General features: G+C 38.0%; 1 protein-coding gene across 1 annotated transcript; it reads right to left on the bottom strand.

The window, feature by feature from the left end:
* Window positions 1-3,956: 3,956 nt before the first annotated feature.
* On the bottom strand, window positions 3,957-18,005 carry mettl1 (methyltransferase 1, tRNA methylguanosine). The gene is made up of 6 exons (XM_051912715.1): window positions 17,785-18,005; window positions 17,563-17,702; window positions 14,445-14,629; window positions 7,844-7,957; window positions 6,400-6,501; window positions 3,957-4,193 (listed from the first exon to the last, which is right to left on the bottom strand). Exons 1-6 carry the CDS (start codon window positions 17,862-17,864, stop codon window positions 4,074-4,076), a joined length of 741 nt encoding a protein of 246 aa, XP_051768675.1. The 5' UTR covers window positions 17,865-18,005; the 3' UTR covers window positions 3,957-4,073.
* Window positions 18,006-19,235: the final 1,230 nt, after the last annotated feature.

Genomic DNA, 19,235 nt, shown 5'->3' with positions numbered 1-19,235 from the left:
TGTTCCCTTTTGTCACTACTAAAACAATGATGTCACTACCGAAACAGTCACAACCGAAACATGTGGTCGTGTCGGTAGTGACAATATTAGACTCTTTTGAGCCGTTCAAAGATGCTAATCAGCACATGGTTAGCTAGCACAGTTCTGAACAGTTGTACACACAGAAAAACTACATTTTATGGAATAACACCCAAAAAAGTTTGCTTAATTGCAGGAAAAGGTGTTTGGTAGTGACGTTCTTAAAGTTCCACACAGATTTTCAGACTTTTGAACACATTTAACTCAGAATGATGGATCTATCTACTGTGAAAGAGAGGCTAAGAGAGGGAGGGACACAGGAATATTTCCTGATCAGAAATGCAGAAGTGTGTTAAAATCAGTCTCAGCCAATGGACTAAAACATACACTGTTTCGGTAGTGACATGAAAATGCGGGACACATTTTTTTTTACATAAAGTTTCATGATTTAAAAATAGAAATGTAAAATAAATATTTTTTTTAACTTCACTTTTTTTTTTTAATATATATTTTTAAAAACAGCAATGGAAAAAAAAAATTATTTCAATATTTTCACAAGTTGAAATTTAGAGGTTAGGGTTTGGGACACCTCAATTGAAAGTAATCCAATAAATGATGATTTTATGTATATTAAGCTTACTGATATTTTAAATATTATTGTGTGATTCAATAGATAATAGAAGGATCTTCAGTTTTGCTGACCACATTAACAGTCTCAATTACTCTAGATAATCACAGTGAATGTCAGTCATGTCAGCTGTATTGATTTACAAATGCACATATGCTAGATTTTATCTAGTTACACTGCATGTGTAATACAAGAAGTCATGTGCTCATTGAACAAATTAAGCTATTGGATAATTATTAGATTTTGGGCAGTGGTCAGTGATGTTGAGTTCTGTCCTACGACTGTAATGATTTCTGTCTGTCAGGTCAACAGTTGTAGTTTGGAGCAGGAGCTGATAAGACTTCTAGTATCCCATGTGGAAATAAGGAGAATCAGTGCAGTAATGTTAGCAGAATAATGCTCATTTTTTATAGCGCAGAAATCCTGAGAATTGGTTTTGATCCCGGCAGTCGTGACTGATGCAGCGTAACTACAAGGTTAGATAAATGTTTTGGCATAAGCCGAGTCTGAGTCTCAAACACTGCCAGGAAGGCTATCCTAATGCGATTCTCTTGGTTCATCAGTTGGCTGGCCTTTTGTGACTTTAATGGACGGATTCTACCGTGACCATTTAGGGCTTTATAATGCAGATTTGAATTTTAATTTAATGCAAAAGGAGGAATGAAAACACTCACATATCCAAACTTATTCAACCAAAAATGAAAATCCTGTCATTATTTACTCACCCTCATGTCGTTCCAACCCTGTAAGACTTAAATGAAGATCTTTTTGATGAAATCTGAGAGATTTCTGTCCCTCCATACGCAACTACCACTTTGACGCTTCAAATAGTTCATAAATAGATCGCAAAACTAATCCATATGAATCGAGCGGTTTAGTCCAAATTTTCTTAAGAGACTCGATCGCTTTATATGATGAACAAATTGAATTTAGGTTTTTATCCAAATATATACTTGACGTACAAGAGCCAATGAGGTTCATTCTCGTGTTACGCAGCACGTTTGAGCTTCCGCAAGATTGTGTCTCTTCAGAAAATTTGGACTAAACCGCTCATATGGATTCGTTTTACGATCTTTTAATGAACTTTTTGAAGCGTCAAAGTGGTAGTTGCGTGGACTGTCAACAGAGGGCCAGAAAGCTCTCAGATGTTAGTAATACAGTAATACAATACAAGAGCAAAGATGCAATGAAGATCATTCTGATGTCACTCTTCACATCAATATCAGCATTGTCTTTTACTCCATGAAAGTACTTGAACACAGGTCAAACCATAGGCTTTCCTCTCTATGTATAGGAGTCAGGTGACAGGTGAAGTTATGTGGAGAGCAGGTCAAAGGCTGACCCAAGAAAAGACCAGAATGAAAACAGTCAGTGTCCACCTGAAGACCAGTTTTGTTTTGTTTCTTCTTTCTCAATCTATAAACCCACTGTCAGCTGAGCAACTTCTCTTTTAGAAGACGGTTCTGATTCGTTTAATGTTGTTTATATGTAGTGTTTTTAAAATGCTTTAAGACAAACCATGTGCAAATACACAAGTCAACACCATCGATGAGTATTTTCTCTTTAAAACTGCAGAAAAAAAAGACAGTGGAGTGGATCTGAGCTGGTGTGAGCGAGTGGAGGCGGGGCTAATTTGCATATTCATGTATCAACACATACTAAATGAAGCAAGGGTGTAGAGTTACGTTCAAGCTATTTTAAGGCATAAATAAATTTTTTCACAGGAACAAAAAGTTTAAATATGTCATATTGGTGATCAAAGATGAGTTTTAAGGGATAAAGTTATTGACTCCACTCTCATTACTCACAACAGCAACGTAATTAATGTCAAAATCATTATCTATTCATTTAAACAATTAATTAGAAGTTTGTTAGGTTTCAAAATGTCTCGCCTTTCTGTTTGTCAGACTTTGTAGATCATGTTCCTGTTACTGTGATGAAGAGCAGCAGTGATTCTGTGAACGCGAGGAGAAATGACTTCATACAGCCATGAAAAACAGCTGGAGATCAGTTATGAAAATAATTTAATGACTTGCTCAGAAAAGTTAGTTCTGAGAAAAACTCATTTGAGGACAGATGGTATGAGATTGCCAATTTATTTGATGTTTTGTATCTAATGCAATGCATTTCAATCATTTTAAAGTGTGACTCAAGTGTCCAAGAGTGTTTATCAAGAGTGTCGACCAGAACATCGAACGAGATGCTCAAATGAACTCAAGCCTGAAAAGGTCTGTTTGGATCACCAAACATACTTCATTAATGTAATATGTACATGATATAAAATCACAGTTGCAAGAAAACAAAGTAACTCAAAATAAAGTAAAAAAAAGTTGCTAATAATGTTGCTTATTTACTGTTTACATGCACATATCAAATGACAGAAGTGAATCTCTTATACAGGAGTCACTGATGAACATGGAAAGGCCGACAGTTTATAAACTAAGTTTTGGCGGCTCAAGGCAAGAAACATTACACACAACTTTTCAGGCATTAATTCAGATGTAAAATGCAATTGTCACTCCTGTAAATAGCCGAAGTGTGTACTGAACTCAGCAGAAGAGTGACAACCGTATTTAGCTGCCGTGTGAATGTGGCGTCTCTGATCACGTGACTCATTAGCAACAGGAATTGAACTGAACACGGCCATATTCTCTGAAGTATTTCAGTGCCTGCAGTGAGTGAGAGATGATTTACCATCTGAAATGTCAAGGATGTTGCTGTCTGGATAAGTGTGTGTGTGTTCTTGCATGTGCAAATATTTATTCTATCACTGCTCAGGTACACGTGACCATACGTATATGTGTATGCTGGAAACCACATGCATGATTGTCTTTATGACAGACTGACTGGCAGCTACACAAGTTTACTTATTAAAAGCTGCATAACTTGCATTCACATCACATTCTGCTGGCCCTGCAGTGTCATTTACAAACCCTGCCGTTATGCAAAATAAAGTCATAGCATGCTTGCAAACATCTCCAAAAAGGCAGGCCAAAAACTAATTTTTACCACGTCGTGTAGCGTTTTAACAAGCTTCCTGTAGTTCATGGCGTTAGCAACGCTGAGGTCATGGGTTCAATTCCCGGGACGCGTAAACTGATGAAATAAATGTTTCCACCAAATGCAATTGAAGTCGCTTTGCATAAAAACGCTTCCAAATGCAAATGCATTCAAACACAGACTGGCATTTTCTATGAAAACACCAGAGAAACCTCACATGAACCTCAGCAAAATCAGAACGATCAAAGTGTGAGTGTTCATAGATTGTACAACCGAAAGTGATTATCAGACACGAGAAACAGAGAAGCACTTAATATAATAAACATTTAATATACAGAAAATGTCAAGAACAATGTTTATTCGTATTCAGGAATAATATTTTACATGCTGAATTCACTGAAAATCAGCTGATGGTGTGATGACAGTGTCACGTCTGGGGATCTTCCACTCTGCGGAAAACTGCTAAAAAATTTTTGCCTCCATTTCTCTGAACCTTCTTTCCCTCTTCTGTGCATGTTCCCAGATGACTAATGATCATGTCATCAGCCTGTGACGCAATAACATCGAGTTAATCAAACCAATAAGCACAGACGTGACATATTCTATATGGCCTCAATCAATTATGTGATTGGAAGACACTTGTATTGAAAGCACTCACAAGGGCTTTTCGCCTTGTGCTGAACCCTAGGTTAAAGGTCAATCTAAGCCCCGGCTAGAGGAGTGTTTTCAGGTTTTTGGTTTGATAGGAGAAATGTCAAATAGTGACAGAAAACACAACTGAAGTGAGGAAGAGATTGCTTCATTCTTACCTTTATAGTCTGAAAACTTCACTCAGTATAATTGTGATAATAGAGTCGGCAATATATGGGCCAATCTACAGAACTGGTGCAAACTGCTGTCCCACAACAATAAAACACATATAAAAAGCATTTAAGTATTCAAATTTTAGATGTTTACTAAGATCCTTCTATTATCTATTGAATCCCACAATAATATTTAAAATATCAGTAAGCTTAATATATAAAATCATCATTTATTGGTTACTTTTAGTTGGGAGGTGGCTATTCTGAACCCCTAAAACTTGTAAAAATATTAAAATAATAATTTTTGCAATGTTTTCCATTGTTGTTTTTTAAAAAATATATATTTTTGATTTTTTTTTTAAAGTGAAGATCAAAAAATATTTTATATTTTCTTTGTAAATCATGAAAATGTATGTAAAAAAAGAAAAAAAAAAAGAAATCCCCCGCATTTTAATGTCACTACCGAAACAGTGTGTGTTTGAATCCATTGTCTGTTTTAACACACTTCTACATTTCTGATCAGGAAATATTCCTGTGTCACTACCGAACACCTTTTTCTGCAATTAAGCAAACTTTTTTGGGTGTTATTCCATAAAATTTAGTTATGTGTGTACAACTGTTCAGAACTGTGCTAGCTAACCATGTGCTGATTAGCATCTTTGAACGGCTCAAAAGTATCGAAAATTGTCACTACCGAAACATGTGGTGAAGCTTCGGTTGTGACATTGTTTTTTTTTTTTTTTTTTGAGTGTTATTCGATAAAATTTAGTTTTTATGTTCACGTTTCCGTAGTGACATCATTGTTTTGGTAGTGACAAAAGGTAACACTATCATTTATTTGGCGGAAATAAAATTTTAGTACAGTTATGCAAATCATTAGTATTTTAATGTTTTAGTATGTGAGTTTAAATTGTGTAATGTGATGTGGTCACTACCAACACATTACTGTCACTACCGAAAATGTGCAGTCACGACCGAAACATGGGATGTTTTGTCAAAAATAAAGTATTTTGAATGATCAACTAAGATGTTTTTATAGTGTTTGGTTCAATGTTTATTCAAACTAATGAATCCTTCACTTTGAAATCAGTGTGATAAACTTTATGCCTTTTACAAAGAAAGATTGGATTCAAAATACAACAAATCTCATAAATTACACTTGAAATATTGTTAAAATTGTAATTGTTATTGATTTACCTGTGAAAACCTCTTAATAAAATAGCAAAAAATATATTTCCAAGGTAGATGTAAACAAAATCTTAATAGATCAATGTAACCCTTCTTATTAAATTATTTGTGATTGTGTTTCTGTAGTGACAAATTTGGGGAGAAGAAACATATTCCAAAACTTTCTGAAAATACAATATGAGAATTAACTGTACAATTACAAGAAATGTGTACCTTATTATACAATTTGCATACATACAAAATTTGTGGAAAAAGACTTTTTTTTCCCCAAGATGTTTCAAACTGAATCAATTCTGTAGAATGGCCCATTCAAGACATGGATGTAAGTGCAACTCTAGAGCTCTTATGTAAACAGGTCACATGCTGCGCTTGTCCAATCAATGACACTGACACCACAAATATGCAAATAAGGATGATAACCAGGGGTTTAGGGATGTAGAGTGTGAAACAGCAGCGATTAATTGTTAATGAGTAGTGTGAAATGTGAAGCAAGATAACCCAGGATTGCGTTTACCTGGAATTAAGAATGACCCAGGGTTAACTAGTTTAAGTGTGAAAAGCCCTAAAGAGTGTTTTTAATCATAAAACAGTATGGCAATAACATCATGAGAAAGCATTATCATCAGCCATAATCTTGTGGTTTAATACAATTACTATGGTTAGTATTTCAGGCCTAGTAAACTTCAAACAAATGGTAAAAAAAAGAAACAAGCTATTGAAACAGTTATCAATTAAAAGGCAAACAGACAGATGTAAACACACCAGCTGTTCCTCCGACACTCTGCTGAAGAGAGGATGATCGCTGAAGTGTTTGACGATCCATTCGTGCACCTCTTCCACATCAGTGTTTGTGTACACTAAACCCTGCGCAACGCAAACACAAACACACACACACCAATCCACATTTATTAAAAACGGCAACCACAAATTAATCAAAATCAGAAGTGCATGAATGAAGAGTTATTTGGCTGATGTCTCTGAAGTCAAGCTCCTGAAGACATCTGTTCAGACGTGCATGTGTCGCACACACCTCCACATCTCTTCAGCTATTGATTTGACTCCTGCACATTTTACATGAAAATCAATGTAGTGGTCTTGCCTTAAATACTTTGAACTGTAACAGATTCCCCTGACAGAGCAAGTCGAAACAGCAGGACAGCAAACATTGGATCTTATCGGCTGTGTCATTGGCGTTTACTCTTTAGACGGTTCAGATAGAATAATTGGAAGAGAAGATTCTCGGAAGCAACAAAAGGACTTCAGTAGCCGTTCACTCTTACTAACGTGAGCCTGGAACGGAGAAGACGTGGAGAGTTCACATCTAACCTCTGTTTTTGTTGTATTGCTTTAGTTGTGACCTTTGACCTTTGTCCTCACAGTTGCCATCTTCACTGAGGTCAAATCTCCATATACATTTCATAAGGTGGGTATTCTCTCTTTCTCTGGCCTTCCCAGACATTTCCTCACCTCCAGCAGGGAACAACACATGGCTCTGGCTCCACATGACTGCTGAATGTGCAGTCAGTCTGTATTAATAACCCACCTTCACAAACACAAGCCTGCCATTGTTCTGCTTTCATCGACCTCCCTCACTGATGACACACACACACACTCTCACATATACAGTATATATACACACACACGCTCACACACACTCATGTATACGGTATATAAACACACATACACACACTCATGCTCACACTCTCTCTCTCACACACATATACATACACACACACACACAAACTCGCTCAAGCTCACACACACACACCCCCACAATCTCACACACACCTATATATATACACACACACACACACACACACACACACACACACACGCTCCACCAGGATCAGACAGATGAACACACAAGAGGGGCCATATAGAGATAATATGACAAGACTGACAGAAGGTTGTTTCAGAGCCATGTTTCCTCACATTCCATATGAATAACAAAGGAAAAGCTAATAAATAAAAAGAGTCGCTCTGCACGGCCTTGCAAAGAACATTTACACATCAAAGGCATGAAAACTATACAGCACAATATATAAAACATGACTCTGGCTGTAAGAGGCTGGTGCTTTCAGGTCATAGCTGTGGGTTAATTAAGAATTTAAACTGGTGCAGAATGTGCTCGCAATTAAACCCTTGAACTGAACATCTTGCATTCGTTTGCTGTAAATGGCTCATAAAAGACGAAAAGTGTTCTTACCCCAACTCGGAGCGTGTACGCATACTCCGCCAGCAATGTAGGGCTAATAATGCGCCATTTGTGTTTGGTTTTCTTGAAGTGTGGATCCGGAAAGAGAAAGAACATCTTACTGAGCTGCAAAAAACAAACGATAGAACAAGGTTACCTGTGAATTGTGGAATTGTACAGTATTAACAACTGTTAGGGAGGACACTCTTTCTACACTGTTCAAAAAAAATTAAAGGAACACTTCTTAATCTGAGAATAGCATCAAGTCAGTTAAACTCCTGAGATATTGATCTTGTCCGTTAAGCAGCAGATGGGGTTGTTAATCAGTTTCAGCTGCTTTGGTGTTAATGAAATTAACAACATGTGCACTAAATGGGCAACAATGAGACGACTCCCAAAACAGGAATGGTTTTACAGGTGGAGGCCACTGACATTTTTTCCCTACTCATCTTTTCTGACTGTTTTTCACTAGTTTTGCATTTGGCTAGGGTCAGTGTCTCCACTGGTAGCATGAGGCGATACCTGGACCCTACAGAGGTTGCACAGGCAGTCCAACTCCAGGATGGCACATCAATACATGCCATTGCCAGAAGGTTTGCTGTGTCTCCCAGCACAGTCTCAAGAGCATGGAGGAGATTCCAGGAGACAGGCAGTTACTCTAGGGGAGCTGGACAGGGCCATAGAAGGTCCTTTACCCATCAGCAGGACCGGTGTCTGCTCCTTTGTGCAAGGAGGAACAGGATGAGCACTGCCAGAGCCCTACAAAAGGACCTCCAGCAGGCCACCGGTGTGAATGTCTCTGACCAAACAATCAGAAACAGACTTCATGAGGGTGGCCTGAGGACCAGACGTCCTCTAGTGGGCCCTGTGCTCACTGCCCGGCACCGTGGAGCTCAATTGGCATTTGCCATTGAACACCAGATTTGGCAGGTCGGCCACTGGCGCCCTGTGCTTTTCACAGATGAGAGCAGGTTCACTCTGAGCACATGTGACAGACGTGAAAGGGTCTGGAGAAGCCGTGGAGAATGTTATGCTGCCTGTAATATCGTTCAGCATGACCAGTTTGGTGGTGGGTCAGTGATGGTCTATCCACGGAGGGACGCAGACCTCTACAGGCTAGACAATGGCATGCTGACTGCCATTAGGTATCGGGATGAAATCCTTGGACCCATTGTGAGACCCTACGCTGGTGCAGTGGGTCCTGGGTTCCTCCTGGTGCACAACAATGCCCGGCCTCATGCGGCGAGAGTATGCAGGCAGTTCCTGGAGGATGAAGGAATTGATACTATTGAATGACGCTCGCCTGACCTAAATCCAATAGAACACCTCTGGGACATTATGTTTCAGTCCATCCGACACCACCAGGTTGCACCTCAGACTGTCCAGGAGCGCAGTAATGCCCTGGTCCAGATCTGGGAGGAAATACCCCAGGACACCATCCGTTGTCAGGGCATACAAACTACGGAGTACCATTTTGAGTTGCTGCAATGAAATTTCAGCAAAATGGACTAGCCTGCTGCATTTTTTCACTTTGATTTTCAGGGTGTCTTTGAATTCAGTCCTCTGTAGGTTGATAATTTTCATTTCCATCAAATGTGGCATCCTTTCATTCCTAACACATTACCCAGTCCATATCAGTATAGATATCCAGCATGATATTTTTCCACATTCAGATCTGAGGTGTTTTCAAAGTGTTCGTTTAATTTTTTCGAGCAGTGTATTTTTCTCCAAATTTTCCTATGGCAGAAATAGTAAAGAGTAGTATGCAATTCCGAATTCAGCAACTTTGAAAGTGTAGTGTAAACTACAAACTACTCATAATTTAAAATGGTAAAGAAAGCTTAGCTACTAGGGGTGTAACAATACCCCCATGTCACCATTCGATACATATCACGATACTGAACTCACAAAACGATATTATTGTTAAGGTTTTTATTTTTTAAACTACACTTTAGTCCTGTCTTCTTTTGTCAACAATAGTTTATGTTGATACAGTTCCAGTCAGTGTTTAATGATGTCAGTGTCACAGTTTTTGTTAATGAAATGAACACTGCATCAATGAGAGTCAATCTCTGCTGATAGCGACGGACACCTCATGGAGCGTGACCCCAGAATTAGCCGTTCCATCTGAAATGCTGCCGTCAGCATTTCTGACGCTGCAGTCGACTAACCTGCTGCGCCACTCACCTGGAATTCCCCCTTCATGAGCTTTTATTACACACAGGACCACCTTGCACTCCTGCCGTGGCCCGCAGTGGGGGAATATACACTGCTATCGCGCAGTCATTCCCCTTCACATCAGCTGCTAATACTGACATAAGTCTGCACACTAGTTTTTATTAGGCAAATAAATAAAGACAGACAAACTGTGGGATAATTACTGGGAGCAGCAGGGCCCTCTGGCTGTCTTCTTAGGCCCCATTTCATGAGCTGGAAAACACACTACGTTTTAATTAAGGCTTTACCAAAGAAAGGCGCTGTAAATAGAACTCTGCGTTTACTTTGGGGTTGTGCATTTGTGTTTCATGCCAGAAGCCCTGCGGAGCTGAAAGATCATTTTAGTCTCATTCATTTCATCCTCTTGTCATGTTCAGGTGTGGTGATGGTATTATTTACATCCCTGAGACACTGACATGTTTTGGTTTCGGTGGTGTTACTGATGGTCTGGCTATGAAAGACAACTTTGTGCATCTCATCCAGACTTTGTGCACGTAGTGCAATTTAATGACGCAAGACTGAAGTCAAGTGAGGTTACAGACTAGGGGAAAAGGAAGGTATCTTTAAAGGGGACCTATATATAATGCCCCTTTTCACAAGATGTAATATAAGTCTCTGGTGTCTCCAGAATGTGTGTGAAGTTTCAGCTTAAAATACCCCACAGATCATTTATTATAGCTTGTCAAATTTGCCTGTATTTGGGTGTGAGCAAAAGCATGCTGTTTTTGGTTGTGTCCCTTTAAATGCAAATGAGCTGCTGCTCCCGCCCCCTTTCCAGAAGAGAGCGGAGCTTTAACAGCTCACGCTTCGGTTGCTCAACAACAACAAAGCTGGAGAATCTCACGCAGCCAAAATGAGGATTGTCAGTAACGGTGTTCAGCCTTACATTGTTCAAACCGGAGTCGACACTGATGGAGAGACTCAGGAAGAAGTTACAACTTTTAGACGTTTCTGAATGGTTAGTGGATAAATTTATGTAGTTGCTATGGAGTTGATTCAACTCATCGACTAGTGTGTGCCGTCATGTTAATCTTTTGTGCAAATCCAGCATTGAATTGTGAAGCAGTCTGGTGTAAAATGGCAACAACACTGGCCTCACCCCCTTTGTTGCATGTTCTCGGGGACAGGGTTTATGTCAATTTTAGGGTTTGTGATGTCACTAACCCAGGAAGAAGCTCGTTGTAGTCCCTACCAGCCGTTTGTTGTAGTCCTCAGAGATTTCTTTAAAAGACAAAAATATCTCCCTTTGCATTGAACTTTGAGCGTCGTAACTTTTAAGACTTTTTTTATCCTCTAACAGTACAGAAACTGCTAGTATATTTCATAAATAATTACAAAGAAACTACAGGTAAAACATTGAATTAAATGCACAGTTCTGAAGTAGAAAGACTGAAATAGTATTTTCTTGTAAAGGCAAATTCACACCGAACCGAAAGACTGCAACAGACACACATCGGGTTGTCGTATATAGTGGACGTTTTCAAGATTGACCACGATCAGTCGACAGATCTCCCACCACTAGTGTGGATAATATAAACCTGATTCACGGTATAAACCAGGCATTTTGTACAAAATGAATACTTAAGGCTAGAAATAGATGGCACAATGTATTTTAAGGACACTGAACATCTCATTCAACAGCAGAACAACAGTGGAGTCAACAGAATATGCATGAACAGAGTAGATGCTTACTGAGAAGTTTGATTAATGTGGTCAAATAAGAGTGTGGCAATTTGAAACGGATGCCAGACGGACTAATGACCTAGAGTCAGAAAGTATTGGGCTGTCTGAAAAGAAGAGATGCTCAAGAGTTACGGATTTAATCTACTACTGACACCTCCACAGGCTTTCTGGTCCTTTTCCATCAATTCCAGTTACTCAAACACATTCAGTCCATCACAAAAGCAGCTGGAATTCCCCAGATAAGAGTATCAGGCTGTTGAGTAACTGATGCATGAATGACAGTGAGATTTCAATCATCAGAATCAAACTGGTGGAGGACAGAAAGAGCTCAATGCCAAATAATGCTAGAGCTAAAGAAATAGACAAAAGCCTAGTTTAAAATGCATGTGCAACGTTCTTGCAAATGCAATCTTTGATTTCACATGACAAAAGTTAATTAAGAAAAGTTAAAAAAAAAAAAATATGGGGTCTGTTAAGATTCAGTGCCTCTTTTGAACCCCTACTACAAACTTTATAGGCTGTTGTCCTTTGTTTTTAAGATGCAGGCAGGCGATGGGAACAACCCTTCTCTCTCTCCACTGGGCCATGAACTTCTACAGCACTGCTTTATTTCCCTGATCTACAAGTCCAGACAATCCTCTCTGCACTAGACATTATAAAACATTTTTTGCTTCAGTATTGGTCCTTGAAGTATACGAGTCTATGCCTCAGAGTGTGTTGCTGGATTGGACAAATACCAGGTTTATTCTTGTTCCAGATCAGTGTTAAAACAGACCACCGTATAGAAGACAAGCTGAGGCAGAGCGAAGAGCATGAGTGTTTCGGCTCAGCGTTCACACAGAACGGACTACAGTGAGACGAGTGAACAGAGGGGAAGTTCACAGAGAAGAGCTTTTGCTTTTAAAGAGCCAGATGCAGTGGGACGCAGAAAGATGTTTAACTGCATACAACTGGGTTTTATACGGCCTGATGTTGAACACCACCTGTTTCCGGCCTGTCAGTCAATAAAGAGCTGATGAGGTCAGCGAAATTGAGAACTTGTGTCGAACTTTTCTACTTGATAAGCATGCACACTTTACAGTGACAGTTTTAATTAGGACGGATAAATGTAAACAAACAGCTGCGGTATGATTACAGTTATTTTCTTCTGTGCGTCTTCATCTGGACGAGGATCATACTGGACGTCTTCAAGATCGATCACGATATAAGATCGTTAGATCTCCCACCCCTAGTGTGGATATAAACCTGATTCAGGGTATAAACCTGGCATTTTGTACAAAATGAATACTTAAGGCGTCTGTACTTTTCACAGACAAATAACCTTTCAGGCCACCAGAAAGGACGAGGCTGACTGCCTATTTAAGCTCCACGGTTTGAAACGCACGTGATTCTCTGATTAATTGCAAAGTTTAACCATCATAGAGTGAAAGTTTATCATTTGCATGTGTTTTAGGTCCTGTCAGTTTAAACATTCAAGCGATTTTAAACCATTTCAGTGGAAGAAAGAGAACCCAATTCAGAACTCGCACACTTAACACTGAATTTCGTGCTCTTTCGCATCTATTTGTGCTTTAACTGACACATACACGCAAAACCTCAGCAAGTATCCTCGTAAACACAGTCGCTTATGGCTTATGTGAATGTAAACAATTGAGAAAGAAAATGGATGTGTATCATTGTATTGGATCCGTGCATTTGGTCTTAAAGTGACAGCAGCCTAATAAACCTGCTGCTGTCTGTCATGAATGCTAATCAAAAAACACAATACAACAACAAAAAAAACACTTTGTAGCTTTAACACAGATTAATCATATTTCATTTATACAGTGAAGACTTTGCAGTGTTATTTTACATTTGATGAATACCTGAATACTGTTAGACTTACCTGAAAAATATAAAGCACTGTTTATTTCATGTGTATCTTTGCTCTATTATATTTATCTATGCTTGTACTTTGTTCATTGTTTTCATTATTTGCAGATTCACTCCTCTACAAAATCACCTCCATCATCCTAGAATGAATAATTCTTTCCAAATAGTTATTCAAATCATCTGAATTTTTCATATTGTAATAATCGCAGAAAAACTAAATATTGCTCACATTTTTTTTCCCCAATATCGCGCAGCCCTATTATCAGCAGTCCTATTATCAACAGCACATGCATTCACTTGAGAGAAGATGAACGTTCTGTGATGAACTATATGAAACACACGACTCCAGGCGCTGAATTCCCATCAAGCCAATCGAGACAAAAATAGTGTGCATGTTTATGATTGTTAGGTAGACAAAAGGCAATGTAAAAACGACAGACTTTGAGGTGTTTTTCATCGAATTGATCAGCAAAGCCTGTCATTTTATTAAGAATGTTCTTAGAAAAACTACATCAAATATTGTTTTTCATCGAATCTCTTGGGCATGTTCATATTAATGAGTGACACTGCTGCTGTTCTGAGCATCTGCAGCAGGATAGTGACGATACTCCAGAGCACCAGCAGATGTCACTGTCCAACACACAATCTGGCCCTGTTTGCATTTTCCAATGTAAGAACAGAGTGATGGACATTTGATTTCTGAAATATTTGAATGAAATATTTCATTCTGAGCACTATGGATGTGTATCTGGCCTGGGTATTTAAACACTGTGCAGTAGGTCTATTACAAACATCAAACAGTGGCTAATAAGCACTGAAAACAACAATCAGCATCCCATACCTGTCCCTTTTTGAAGAAATTAGGCAGGTACTTCATGGCGTTGCTGCGGAGGCAGGCGATGTTCTGGTACCGGCCCGGCTCAGCCGCTCGAAGGGAGCGAATGCGGTCCTGCACATAGTCAGACACTTTCACCCGAATCTCCAAGCCCAAAATCAGCTGGTTTGGGAAGAGATCTGATAACTGAACTGCGAGAGAAACATTCAAAAACAAAATTTAAAATCAAGCCTTTTAATGCAGTCGCAACTTAATAATCATCACAGTCCAACATACAAAGTCTTCACAGGGCCCCATGTAAAATGTCATGTCAAGTTAAACGTTTGTAGCATTTTTCACAATGCAAAGCAGCTTTATAAATGTGTTACAATGTCTTTACAGAAAAAATGTCTTAATGTCTTTGTGAATACACCAAAAGTCACTGTGGCAAAGAAAAAAAACGTGAAACACTAGATGCAGGTGACCACAAAAAAAAAAAAAAAAATGGACTTGATTCAAAAAAGTTAATATTAATATTAGTTAATATTAATATAATAAAGCGACGAGAATATTTTTGGTGCGCCAAAAAAAAAAAAAAAATAACGACTTATATAGTGATGGCCAATTTTAAAACACTGCTTCATGAAGCTTCAGAGCGTTATGAATCAGCGTGTCGAATCATGATTCGGATCGTGTGTCAAACCACCAAACTGCTGAAATCACGTGACTTTGGTGTTCCGAACCGCTGATTCATAACGCTCCGAAGCTTCATGAAGCAGTGTTTTAAAATTGGCCATCACTATATAAGTCATTATTTTGTTTTTTTTGGCGTACCAAAAATATTCTCGTGGCTTTATAATATAAATAATGAACCACTGTACTCACATGAACTGATTTAAATATGTTTTTAGTACATTAATGGATCTTGAGAGAGGAAATGTCATTGGAGGCCTCACTGAGCCATCGGATTTCAACAAAAATATCTTAATTTGTGTTCTGAAGATTAACGAAGGTCTTACGGGTGTGGAACGGCATGAGGGTGAGTAATAAATTGCATTATTTTCATTTTTGGGTGAACCTTTAAAGGGTTAGTTCAGAAAACTCTGATCTCTTTATGATCTTTTTGAAGCATTCAAGTCAGGGGTGTCCAGTCCTGCTCCTGGAGGGCCACTGTCCTGCATAGTTTAGCTTCAATCCCAATTAAACACACCTGAACCAGCTAATCAAGTTCTTACCAAGCATACTAGAAACTTCCAAGCAGGTGACCTGAGGCAAGTTGGAGCTAAACTCTGCAGGACACCCCTGGTCCAAGTGGTCGTTGCAAAGGCAGTCAATGGAGGGACAGACATCTCTCAGATTTCATCAAAACAATCTCAATTTGTGTTCTGAAGATGAACGAAGGTCTTATGGGTGTGGAACGACATGATTTAAACTAACCCTTTAAAAGGCATTGTCTACATTTTAACATGAAATACTGTTTTAATTGAAAAGTAATAAAAATATCAGATTTTTTTATTAATTTAAATACATTATTTTTTTATTTCATTTTATTTTCAATGGGGAAAAATGATCATAATTATTGCATAAATATTAATTAGTACCATGAAATTCTCTCAAAATACAAAATAAAATATATTATTGAACAAAAATATATTACAGTGATTTCTCTCTGTAAAAAAAGCAAATTTAAGGCTTACATTTTCACAAATATCCACTTTTTGTTTACTATAAAAAACTATGGTAGTAGAGGTAACATTTTAAGACTGTGAGTATTAGGCAAGCTTTCCTTTCAAATAATAATCAGGCATATCTCATTAATAAAGTGATGCAGTGAAATTCATACTGACTGGAGCTCTATGAATCAGAGTGTGTATGAGAGGAAATACTTTGCTGGTAAATATCGCCCTCTTTCAGCGCTAAGATGTAACTGCATCAACCAATGAGATTTAGTGATTACCACACACTTTCACCCAAACAATTATCATGTGTTTTATAAAATACAAATGTAATACAACCGAGAAATAACACCAGATATGTAAATACAGGTACAGTACACAGTTACATAGAAAATCTCTCATATTCAAGTTTACTAGGAAGAAATGATAATTGATATGGATGACTTCATAGTGCCCTTATTATGCCTTTTTTTGGATAGAATTCTAAATATTAGATAAGAGAGACAAAAAAAAAAAAATAATAATAAAATGACATTTATAACCATGTCATATGTTGAGAATGTATTATTAATATAGACTTTCTAAACTATTTAAGCATATATACACTAACAAACTGAGAATAGCAGAAAACAATTTGTATATTAAATACATTATGATCCTAAGATTTATATGGAAACCTTTATATCTCTCCACGTCTTTACATATTTGTACAAATACAGAAAACCTTTGGGTGGGGAAGATCCTACAGGAAATAAAAGAGCTTCGAAATACTCAAATAATAATGATGAAGTAAAATAATGTTTGTTGGTTATTATTATTATTATTATTAATCATATCATTTGGAACAAAATTATGAATTACAAAGCATATATAATGTGTAATGAAGTAAACATTATTGTTCAATGGTAAATTTCCCAAAGCTAAATATGAACACAGATTGGAGTAATGATGATGAAAAAGCTTTTTGGTCGCAGGAATAAATTACATTTTTACAATATATACAGCTATTTTAAATTGCAATAATATTTCACGGTTTTTCTTGTATTTTTTTATTAAATAAATGCAGCCTTGGTGACTTTTTTCACAAACATTTAAAAAACATCTTAATTATTCCAAACTTAAGACCTCTGGTGTAATTATATTTATACTGTGCAAACTTTACATTCTGTACCCAAACACTAAACCAACCCTTACAGCTTTACTTTTAGTTTACACATTATTTATTATGATTTATAAGCTGTTTTCATAATGGGGACCGACATTTTGTCTAAAAATATCAGGTTTTACTGTCTTTTTAGGGACGTTTGGTCCTGAACCATACACACACATACACACACACACACACACACACACACACACACACACACACACTCTCTCTCTCTCTCTCTCTCTCTCTCTCTAAAATAAAATGGACCTATATTTTATATAAATATATATTTTCTCAGACATATTAGATAAATCGAGATTACCCAGAAGTCCGCCGTAGCCGCAGCCGATGTCCGCGAACTCCACCTGCGCGTCGAGCTTCTCCGGACTCCCGTTTCCCTCCAGGTGCGGAAAATACTGCGGGTAAAGCGGAGACCAGTCCATCTCCTCCGGGCAAACCGGACTATCAACACAAACACACACAGGCTGAATGCACAGGAAACACAACACCACGATAAACATAATTTAAAGAGTGTTATTCTTACTACTGAAACGTGTGGTCGGCCATGGGGTTGGAGTGCGCTCTCTGCCGGTAATAGCGCTTCTGAGGCATCGACACACTCATCGTGCTCCGTGTGAAAAGTTTAATTCAAAATAAACTTGGGTTTACTTCACTCTATAAATTCACGTGTGACATTCTTCTTCTTCTTCTGATGCGCACTGTGTTGAAGCTGTCGCGTGCTGCCATCTGCTGGAGATGACATGCGCTGAGCTGTAAAAATCTCATTCATTTTTTTTCTTTTATGGCGTTTGGCAAATCAGCCAATGGTGCGTTTCCGCCACCTACTGAGATGGAGTGTGAAAAACTAAAACTACATCGACTAAATAATCCCATTTCCCTTAAAAACAGAGCATTGCACTCTTTTAAAGACACCACGAAATCAAAATGGACGACACTTTTTTTTTTTATGGAAGTTTGCAGTGTTTATTCTAAATGATTTATCGTTGCACATCATTATTGTTTTAAATCCATGTTCCTCGTGATCTTGAATCAGAATAACTTCTCCTCCCTCTTGCAGCGACATCTTCTCTTCTCTGATGATGAGGGCGGGGCAACCTGTCACTCACATGAGATCCACCAATAGCAAACCACAACCATCCAATCAATTCCTCACGGCCAAAATCAAGCCCCGCCCTACATTTGTTCTTGTTCCAGAAGCCGTTGTCATGAGAAATCGAGTATCCACCAGGAATCAGGACCCAGGCGGTAATGCCTCATCAAAAGTTGCTATTGTGATGACTAATTATTTCACTATTGTATGTTTCACGCGGATACATCACAATAGGAAAGAAAAGATAAGCGCAACTTCTAGTCGGGGTAGCACCATATTTAATTCATTTTATTAAATAGGAATGAGCTATGAGGGATAGAATTACAGCATGTTCAATCGATTATAGTGTTGTTTAACAACATACCGATTGTTCGGCTGCCGAAACGTCTTTCTAAAAAATAAAAATAAAAAAAAACAGAGTTGTGAGTTGTGAAAATGATCTAGGACCTTTATACAAGACTGTACATCTATTCCTCACAGCTGCATTTTCATCTGCGTTAAATTCAATATGGCGTCTAACCCAACTAAAGTCTATATTTGCATTCATGTAAATTACGACATGAAAACATGTGATGTTCTACTTGACTCTAGCTGTTCATGTCCTCAGATTTAAAATTCTGTTTATTATTTATTTTTTTATACTGTCAATGCCAGTATGAATCTGCAGCAGTCAGGTGGTACAGCGGTCATGTGGTACAAGTTGGAGCTCTCTGAAAATTCCCAGTTTAAAAGTTGTAATTACAACATGGCCTCAATTTATACTTACAAAATGTGAAAATGTGTGAAATGTGTCACTAACTTGCTGCTGAATTATGCAGTTTTGAAAGTTTAATAAAAAAAATTACAACAACGTAACTTATTTCATGTCGACTTTAAAGATTACA

Source organism: Ctenopharyngodon idella, chromosome 11 (genome assembly GCF_019924925.1).
Source record: "Ctenopharyngodon idella isolate HZGC_01 chromosome 11, HZGC01, whole genome shotgun sequence".
In the NCBI taxonomy this organism is placed as follows: Eukaryota; Metazoa; Chordata; class Actinopteri; order Cypriniformes; family Xenocyprididae; genus Ctenopharyngodon; species Ctenopharyngodon idella.
Note: the sequence above shows the minus strand (reverse complement) of the source record. Positions and strands in the feature narration are given on the sequence as shown.